We start from the raw sequence: 10862 nt of genomic DNA, 5'->3' as shown, positions 1-10862 counted from the left end.
CCAGTGTACTAAAATAATAAAAAGTTTTAACAAATTAATGTATTTGTTAGTTTCAACAAACAAACAAAAAATTTATCAGAATTGTGTTTTATTGTGTATTAAATGAAACGTAATAAAAATCATACAAACTATAAATTCTTTGTGATTAAGTGCAACAATGAATGTTATTTTAGGATATTTGGCAAAGATGTAAAATGTAGATGCAAATATTTCAAATCTAATGTTGTGTGTATGTATAGTGTGGTGTAAGAATGTAAAATATAATGTAGATATTTATGTTATGTAGTGTAAGAATGTAAAATCTGATGTAGATATTTATGTAGTTTAGTGTAAGAATGTAAATTCGAATGTATACATGCATGTATTGTAGTGAAAGAAAGTAAAATCTGATGTAGATATTTATGTTATGTAGTTTAAGAATGTAAATTCGAATGTATACATGCATGTAATGCGGCGTAAGAAAGTAAAATCTGATGTAGAAATCTATGTACTGTGGCGAAAGAATGTAAAATCTAATGCGGAAATGTATGTTGTCTAGTGTAAGAATGTAAAATCTAATGTAGAAATTTATGTAGTGTGGTGTGAGAATGTAAAATCATGTATAAATGTATGTAATATAGTGTAAGAAAGTAAAATCTGATGTAGAAATTTATGTAGTGTGGTGTAAGAATGTAAAATCTAATGCAGAAATGTATGTTGTGTAGTGTAAGAGTGTAAAATCTAATGTAGAAATTTATGTAGTGTGGTGTGAGAATGTAAAATCATGTATAAATGTATGTAATGTAATGTAAGAAAGTAAAATCTGATGTAGAAATTTATGTAGTGTGGTGTAAGAAAGTAAAATCTAATGAAGAAAGGTATGTAGTGTAGTGTAAGAGTGTAAAATCTGATGTAGAAATGTATGTTGTGTAGTGCAAGAATGCAAAATCTGATGTAGAAATGTATGTAGTGTAGTGTAAGAATGCAAAATCTGATGTAGAAATGTCTGTAGTGTAAGAATACAAAATATGATGTAGAAATGTATGTAGTGTAGTGTGCGAAAGCAAAATCTAATGTAAAAATGTATGTAGTGTAGTGTAAGAATGTAAAATCTAATGTAGAAATGTCTGTAGCGCAAGAATGCAAAATCTGATGTAGAAATATATGTAGTGTAGTGTAAGAATGTAAAACCTGATGTAGAAATGTCTGTAGCGCAAGAATGCAAAATCGGATGTAGAAATGTATGAAGTGTAGTGTAAGAATCCAAAATCTAATGTAAAAATGTATGTAGTGTAGTGTAAGAATGTAAAATCTAATCTAGAAATGTCTGTAGCGCAAGAATGCAAAATTTGATGTTGAAATATATGTAGTGTACTGTAAGAATGTAAAATCTGATGTAGAAATGTCTGTAGCGCAAGAATACAAAATCGGATATAGAAATGTATGAAGTGTAGTGTAAGAATCCAAAATCTGATGTAGAAATGTATGTAGTGTAGTGATAGAATGTAAAATCTGATGTAGAAATGTATATAGTGTTGTGTAAGAATGTAAAATCTGATGTAGAAATGTCTGTAGCGCAAGAATGCAAAATCGGATGTAGAAATGTATGAAGTGTAGTGTAAGAATCCAAAATCTGATGTAGAAATGTATGTAGTGTAGTGTAAGAATGCAAAATCTGATGTAGAAATGTATGTAGTGTAGTGTAAGAAAGTAAAATCTGTTTTAGAAATGTATGTAGTGTAGTGTAAGAATGCAAAATCTGATGTAGAAATGTATGTTATATAAATAATAAATATAAAAAAAACGTTTACCAGCATTGCATTAATCGTCAAAGTTTGTACGATACATGTAGGGCAGAGAACTCTGAAACCAAAAAAAAATTAGAGAAATTAAATATTTTATTAATTTTTAAGTTTTTACCTGTTATAAACGTAGTCCAGTGTAGTTTCTTTGTAAATTTCTATTAATCCCCCAGTCCTAGCAGCTAAATATTTATAAGTTTTAGACCATTCTATTTTCATTATAATCTTATTTTATGATCAAAATAAAACATTTTTTACTTACTTTCTTCCTGCCAGTCAGCATCCTGTGAACTTGTGAATAAATCAAAATAAGAATCTTCAGATCTTCCCTCTCTGTTAAACATCAGTTTCAAAGCTACATTAAAATGTGTTAAAGGGACTAAAAGCGTAATCTCAAGTTACCATCACTAAAATTTCCCGAACAGCCCCTTTAGAGATGAAAATGAAAATAAAAAGACAAAGAATGATAAAAAGGTTTGAAATCGATAAAAAAAAAATTTAAAAAAACAGAGAATGATGTAAAAGATTAAAAAGTTTTGAGATAAACAAAAAATAAAAAGATAGAGAAAGACAAAAAAGTTTGTTATTCAAATAAAAATAAAAAGAGAAAGTTAAAAAATGTTTTAATATAAAAATGAAAATAAGAAGAAAGAGAAAGATAATAATAAAAATAAGAAGAAAGAGAAAGATAATAATAAAAATAAGAAGAAAGAGAAAGATAATAATAAAAATAAGAAGAAAGAGAAAGATAAAAAAGTGTTAAGATGAAAATGAAAATAAAAAGATAGAAAAAGATTTTTTAAAAAGTTTAAGACTAAAATAAAAACAAAAAAAGAAAAAGTTAAAAAGTTCTTAGATGAAAAGAAAAATCAAAAGATAAAAAAGTTTAGATATAAAAATGAAAATAAAAATATAGAAAAAGATTTTTTTAAAGTTTTAAGATTAAAATAAAAATAAAAAAAGAAAAAGTTAAAAAGTTCTTAGACGAAAAGAAAAATCAGAAGATAAAAAAGTTTAGAAAACAAATGATGAATTCCTAGAATCTGGTTTCTTGAAGTATGTAAAGAACAGGGAAGGTATAAACCAGAATGTTACCGTCACTAAGTACTGAAACAACATAATATTTAATGGGACTGTTAACGATATTAGAACTCATTTTTTACAAACTAGTGCTTTGGATTTAAGAAAAAGAATTTCAAAAAATTAATTTTAAAAAACATTTTTTGAATATTTTTAGCCTATGTTATCCCTCAGCCATTTCCGTTCAGCTGTTTGGCCAGCTATAGCTTTAATATTTAGATTAAAACGATAATATAATGTAAATATAAATAAGAGTTGATAGAAATTAATGCATTTATTTGTTATTACAAATTTAAGACGCATGATTTAATTTGAATACATAAACGTCAAAAAGAAGCGCAAGAGGTCACGTTTATTTTATATGATATCGTATTTTGTTTGAAGGAAATCTCGTATAGTTTACAACTCGCCTTAATCTCAAATTTTCTAATCTTTATATCTTCACAACCTGAGGTCATAACTTTTATTCTAGATAATTAATGTGGGCACTCTGAGCAAGGATAAATTTTGTATTAATAGGTAGGGTATGACTACACCAGGTTATCGAGACACTATAGTTTTAGTAGAAGTAATTATTTCCATTTACTGTTTAGCGCCGATTGAAGGATTCATAACTCTACTTGGATAATATATAGAAAGATAGATGTTACCGCCATACTATTTCTATTGGTTCAGAATAGACAACAAACACACGACTGAATCCTGATTGGATCAGGCGCTAATGGTCTCGGCATTCAGGAGTGGAAAATGAACTAAACTGATATCCGTCTGCATAGCAGCATAAAATGGAGTTCAATGCTGAATCCCATGTACAAGATTAAAAGTTCGGACCCTATAAACGACTTTTGTCTATTGTCACACAAAAGTTTTCTAGGAATTGAGTCTGTCTGCGCCTCAACCCCTAATTTTATAATCCCTATATCTGTGCAACCTGATAGTGTAAACCTTCGAAATACAAAATTTAGACTATTTGATCTAACAGAATTTATGGTTTTAATAGCAAAAGTCTACGACGACATCATGTTGCAAAGAAATGAGGATTAGAAAATAATCGACAATTTTTTCTAGGATATATAAATATTACCACACTTGTTGCACTTGTTGCACTTGTTTTCTAGGATATATAAATATTACCACACTTGTTGCACTTGTTTTCTAGGATATATAAATATTACCACACTTGTTGCACTTGTTTTCTAGGATATATAAATATTACCACACTTATTGCACTTGTTGCACTTGTTTTCTAGGATATATAAATATTACCACACTTGTTGCACTTGTTGCGCTTGTTTTCTAGGATATATAAATATTACCACACTTGTTGCGATGAGCATATTCCTGGCCACTGTTTGTGGGGTCATGAAGAACATCATAATCTTGTGTATATCAACATGATCCTGACACAAACACAAATATTTTCAAACATTTTATTGATTTATTTTGAATTTTCTTTTATAGGCGAAACTCAGATAAATCGCTTAGCTAGAGATGGGCACCATTTTTGTGATAGAACAAAATGTTTGAAAACAAACGAAGTTTTTCGTAAACGATTGTAAAGTTCAGAAAAGTTAAAGAACAAATTGGATCGTTCAGAGAAATTTAAAAACTATCGTTTTATGGATCATCAGTCAAACCAATAACCAAGGTACTAATGCAAGGAAAGTTATTTCAGAGGTGTACGCATTTTTTGTACTGCAGTGTACTGTCTTTGGGCGGAAAACTAAACACAAGACGTATGTCACAGCCTGACATGGAATCCATCTTCACAAAAATAATCTTTGAAATATTCTGGTCATAGGAAACTTTTATGTGAATTTTCAAAATTATCAAAATTCAATGCTTTTAACCTCCTCGAATACTAAACGAACACTGATGCATCTTTTCTTGTTTACAAATTCCGCCCAGAGAGAACTGGTTTCAATATGTACGCAGAGTATATGCGACCGCAATTAACTTTCCTTGCATTATCTCCTTGCCAATAACGAACGATTTCTAAATCATTCGTTCGAACAATTTGAAAAGTTATTGTTTTTTTTTACAGAACAAACGGTTTTTCAGAACGAACACTTAACTAATGATTTGATTGAACAACTGCATTCAGTAAGAAAACAAGCAAAATAAATTAATTATGAAAGATAATTTTGATAATGAAAAGGTCAAATTTTTTTCTAAACAACTTAAAAAAAGGAACGAAATGGGTCTTTAACGATCGCTGAATGAACGAAATGAAAAAAACAATTGTGCCCATTTCTACGCTTGGCTTACAAACCGTCTAATAGTTAAAGATACAGATTAAAGATTCAAAAGTTAATGCCACTAGACTTATGACCAAATTATGTTGAAAATTCTTAAATCTCAAAATCATCCTTGTTTTTCTGGCAAGTTTTGTTAATATAAATTGCTCATAAAATATTTATTCCTCAAAATGGTCCAGAGCAACAATCCTATCCTCAGCAGTAATCTCTGAAGGATCTAGAAAAAAAAATTTTAGGATTTGAAAAAACTATAATTTAATGATAATTGCATAATAAACACTTTTTCTGTTTTGATCTATTTGATTTTTATTATAGATAAGTGAACCTAAAACTGCTTCTAAGCAATATTTGAATATATTGTTTGTATTATTTTTACTACGTAAAAATTTGATATAATCATTTCTAATTTCTGATTAATATCAACTTTATAGTTTGCATTAAGATACTTTATTTTACATTTTTGTAAAAGTGATAAAAAAATGATATTTATACCTACAAAACTTCTTGCTCCAGCCTGCCCTTTCCATAGAAGAAAATGCAAGGAAATCCAAATAACATTTATCAAAAGAAACTAAAAAAAAAAGAAACTAAAAAAAAAATCAGGGGTTGGTTGTCTGGTTGTCTGGTTTTCTGGTTGTCTGGATGTCTGGTTGTCTGGTTGTCTGGTTGTCTGGTAGTCTTGTTGTCTGGTTGTCTAGTTGTCTGATTGTCTGATTGTCTGGTTTTCTGGTTGTCAGGTTGTTTGAATGTCTTGCTGTCTGGTTGTCTGGTTGTCTGGTTGAAGAAGTGCATTTCCGATCTTCTTTAAAACTTAAAATTATGGAGTCATCCCTATTATTTTATCTGAAAAATTGTCTATAAAAGTGACTGCGGGATTTATTGACCGATTTATAGGAAGGAAAAAGAAAGATTTGATACCTTTTCAAGATGGAAAGGAAATATTTATCCGAGAAAGGGCTAAACGATTTTGTTTTGAATCAGACATGCCAGCTATGTTTGTACAAATAAAAAAATAGAGATTTTAAGATTTTCAATACGATCAAAATAGCAGCTTCAACCGGTACTTTCTTTAAATCAAAGACAAACTTTAAAAATGAATATTTGAAAATTATGACTGACCACTGTAGTGTCTCTGGTAAATATGTAGGTCACAGTTTTTGTACTTTTCAGTTCTTCTAGGACATCTTTCAGATAAACATCCCTGAATAATTACATCAATAATAATAATACTTTTATGCGATCATGTGAACTTACTTGAATTGCTCCAGAAGGGGGAAATCCCAAATACTTCTTTTCCCTCGGGATTTCGGTTCGTCAGAAGGTTTGATGAGCGCTGATGATAATGAGGATGCTAGTGATGATGATGATGATGATGCTAATGATGATGATAATGATGATGATGCAGATGAAGGATTAAGAATCTTCCAAACAGAGCTTTGTCTAGGAACCGGCCATCCTTCAAGTTCTAATTCCACAGAACTGGCATTGTTTGAAGAAATCCATTCTAGAAGTAAATTCTTGATTACATTTAAATATTGTATTTTATGTAACCCGATCCTGTCAAAGTAATGTAAATAATAAGACGACATTTAAGCAATCTAATTAGTATTTGATGCAAGTAGTTTCACTAGCAGCTTGAAACTTATTGTGCAAGTTTAGTTTGACTTTAGTCTTATGCATGATAATAATAGGTAATAAAAAAATTAATTAAACCCACTTTGATTTCAGTTTATACACTTTTTTATTATTTCAAAATTGAAATAACATTACTATATTATTATAATTATTATTTATCATTATTATCATTGTACCTGTAGCATAAATCCCAAAGGTTGAGGGCAAAATTAACAGTAAAACAAAAATCATCTAAACACAAATAATAATTTAATTTAGTTTTTTTATAGAAAATTTGCCTACCTTGATAGTTTTTAAAAATCCGGAAAAAGTAATTTATGTAAATGCGATATATATACAATTTGCAATATAAAAACAGAGTATACAGTGATAACCAGCAAATTCTGAAATAGATAGACGACTGTAGACTCAAGCTATGACTTTAAATAGTCCAATTAGCATACAGTAAAGCCCTTAATAACGAATACATCGGAAGAATTAATAAAATGTCGTCTTGACAATGTTTCAATGAGTTTTATACTATATTACGTAAATTTCAGTATTTGCGAAATTAAATAAATAGCCATGAATATGCGGGAACAGTTTCATAGAGTTCCATATAATTATTGAATTAAAAAACTAAATATCTGCAACATTCCATTATCAGAAATATCAGAATACGACAGTTGATGAATTCTTTCGATGTATTCGTTATTAAGGGTTTCACTGTAGGAAATGCGCAAATCAATTGACGGTAAATACGAAACATGAATTAAATTTTCTAAATATTTTGAAAATTACATATTGCATTATGATATTTCCAAAATTTCAAAATTTAATAAAATCTGGTAGAAACATCAAGACATCCTTGAATATGGTATAAAAATATTTAAAATGTTCGTTAAGTCAAAAAAAAGACTCTGGCATTAAAAAACCTTTTTTAAAGAAAGCCTTAATAACTGCGCACATGGACATAATTTATCGTATTGGAAAAGTGTTGACAAATGAGTTGTTGCCACAAACTCAAGTTTTCTAATCCAAATATCTTTGGAACCTGTTGGAGCCTTTGATTATTTGAACTGACAGAATTAAAAGTTTGAAATATAAAAGACCTACCACATCGGGTTGCAAAGATTTGATTGAAAAAGAGTTTTTTAACATTTTTTAACTTGTTTTGTTTTAGTTCTGTGTGTTTTACCTTTAAACTGGACAAATTGATATGATTATCACAAGAAGAACTGAATTAAACTAATAATATACTTGACACAAAGTTATTTTATAATCTGGATTTTTAAATCAACTTATAATTTAATATACAAAATATATACATAAATAAAAAAATAAAAATAATATTTTTTAAAAATTTAAATTTAGAATAGTTTAAAGAAAACATTCATTATTGTTCCAAGAAAGTATATACATCCCTGTTTCAAGTTTATGAATTACAATTTTATGAGATTTAAATAATTCTTTTGATAAATAATCTCAACTCCCGCGGAAGTATTGGCGATCACGTTCATCTCATCAAAACACTATGTAGCCTAATTAGCAACAGCAAGGTTGGAAGGTGGGGGGGGGGGGTTCTAATAATTTTCCTGTTCTCGATGTAACAACTCTCTATGTACAGTATAAAACAATAACAACAAAGCGCATTTTTAAAATTTAACTAGAATCAAAAGCTTTTGGATGCAAACTTTTGTAATTCTGAGCATCCATATTCCTTTCCTGGGGTCATGGGGTCAAAAATGTGGGCCCGATCGATTTAGTCGTTTTGCCTTTCGAGAAAGGGAGTTTCTTTTGACCCCCCCCCCCTTTTTCTGGAGACTAACCTAAAAGTTTACTGCAGCTTGTTTCCCACCAGATACAAAACTAATTTTTTGGATATATCAGCCTATTCTCTGGGGAAGAAAGGATTATTAATTTTTAAAATGTGTAAATATTATTTTTGTGTTGTGCCTGTGTGTGTGAAGTGTCAGTTTAAGATGTGGGATTAAGGGAATATAGCCCTTAAACTTTGCTCTCCAAGAATAGATAAAAAATGTGGTGCCACTTATTCCCTTTAAATCAAGATGTTTAAAAAATATATAAAAATTCAAAATTAAGAAGCATATTTCCCCACTCCCAACCCCATCTTGTCATGTTTTGGACATAATTATGACTACATTCTCTGGATAAAATTCCAGGGGAGGCTGGGGGACATTTTTTGACAGGGAGAGGGGGATAAAAAATATTGGCGCGCTTCGCGCACGCTAACTCAACTATTGCCCCAACCCCTGAATAAGCCGCCTCGGTGTGCATGTGTTGCAGTTATTTCGTAATTTTTGATAAATCATCATAGCTTTTTTTCATTAATCCGACAGAGTTTCTTATTAAAACAACCCTTGTAAGTAATAGAATATGATTCTTTTTATCTTAAGACTTAAGTTTTTTATGATTTTAACCCTAAATATGCCATTTACCGAAAGAATTCATTAAATATCGTATTATTCACTTTCTGATAATGGAATCTTGCAGATATTTAGTTTTTTAATTAAATGATTATATGGAGCTCTTTAAAACTATTCCTGCATATTCATGGCTATTTATTTATTTTCGCAAATACTGAGATTTACATAAAATAGTATAAAGCCCATTGAAAAATTGTATAGACGACATTTGATAAATTCTTTCGATATATGGCTTATTTAGGGTTTAACTGTATCTATATATTCATGTCTGATGGCTGAGTGAAACATTTTAAAGTAAGGTTCTAAAGCAATAATTTAACATATTTTATGAGTATTTTGAGCTCTGAAAATACTCACTTTTAATGATAATTTATTAAAAAACATTCTGGGGGGCTCCACCTCCCTGCACCCCTCCTCGCTCACAAGTTTTGCTCGGTGCTAGTCCCACTGAATCACAGTTTTATTGGAAGTTTGACCCTCCCTTTTCAAAGATCTGGATCCGCACCTGGTGCTGTGAAATTGTTATTCCGCCCGATTCTATGCAATAAATGAGACTGAGGTAATTTTAAGTGACATTAATTGTCTTATACCCTTTAACTCTTTTATGAGGGGGGGGGTGAAAGCATCCCCCCCCCCGTGGTTTTTATAACTTAAAAACAGTTTACATCAGAACGCTGAAACGGTCAACCCGCTGATGGGTTAAGTCAAACCAAATTAAAATTGGGAAACAGTTTTTTATTGCTAAAGCTAAAGATCTGTTTTATGAATTGTTATTTTATTTATTTTCTTGAAAAGCCCTTGAAATATGGTCGAACTTACGTCACGCTCACATGTTAATATTTGTAAAAAGTAATAATAACTAATTTTCCACATTTTCAACCATTAAAGTCGGAGATCTAATTGATTCTTTTTAATCTCGGTTTTCTATATCAGTGTTTTGCGGATTTCTGCATCAGATGTGTAGAAGGAAATTTGAGAAATATACCTTTTCAACACAGACAACAGACATTTTTGCGGTATAATCCTTATATTTACTCAGATATAAGTTTAAAGGGTATCGCTGTGAATAGGACGGACGGGCCACGTTATACAATTCCGTGATCACTCCCTTTAGGTTTTAAGGTACGTCTAAGTTAGTTTATTATTATTCAATTATTCCTAATCCGTAGATTCGTAAAAGGATATTTAATTTTACTTCCTGAATATAAATTTAACATGAAGGGATATTTTACGTCAAAGGAATTGAGTTTTTGCCACAAACTCTGATTTTCTAATTTCAATATCGTTGCAACCCAATGTCGTAGACCTTTAATATTTCTAACTATGAATGCCCTTAGATCAAATAATGTAAGTTTAAAATATTAAAAGTTTACATTATAAGGTTGCAAAGATATAGGTTTTACAAAAACTGAATTTGTGGCAAAGACTCAATTCCTTTAAATAAATTTTACAGTAATTTAAAATCTCACACATTTTCAGGCATAACTCCTTTTTTTACATTGAGCTGTTGAGAAGAAATAAAAATGTTTTAAATTTCTTACGTGTAACCCAATAAAGGAATAGAGTCTTTGCCACAAACTCAAAGTTTCACATCCCCATAGCTTTGCAATCTGATTGTGTAAACTTTTGATATTTCAAACTTAGATTATTTTATATAACAGAAATGATTCTTTTCCTTTCTC

General features: G+C 29.8%; 1 protein-coding gene across 1 annotated transcript; it reads right to left on the bottom strand.

Annotated features, from left to right (window-relative positions):
• Positions 1-5277: 5277 nt before the first annotated feature.
• On the bottom strand, positions 5278-7135 carry LOC111699030 (uncharacterized). The gene is made up of 5 exons (XM_023469566.1): positions 6931-7135; positions 6374-6623; positions 6239-6320; positions 5612-5690; positions 5278-5336 (listed from the first exon to the last, which is right to left on the bottom strand). Exons 1-5 carry the CDS (start codon positions 6983-6985, stop codon positions 5278-5280), a joined length of 525 nt encoding a protein of 174 aa, XP_023325334.1. The 5' UTR covers positions 6986-7135.
• Between the last annotated feature and the right edge of the window lie 3727 nt (positions 7136-10862).

Source organism: Eurytemora carolleeae, unplaced genomic scaffold (genome assembly GCF_000591075.1).
Source record: "Eurytemora carolleeae unplaced genomic scaffold, Eaff_2.0 scaffold340, whole genome shotgun sequence".
In the NCBI taxonomy this organism is placed as follows: Eukaryota; Metazoa; Arthropoda; class Copepoda; order Calanoida; family Temoridae; genus Eurytemora; species Eurytemora carolleeae.
This window is presented reverse-complemented; position numbering and strand designations above follow the sequence as displayed.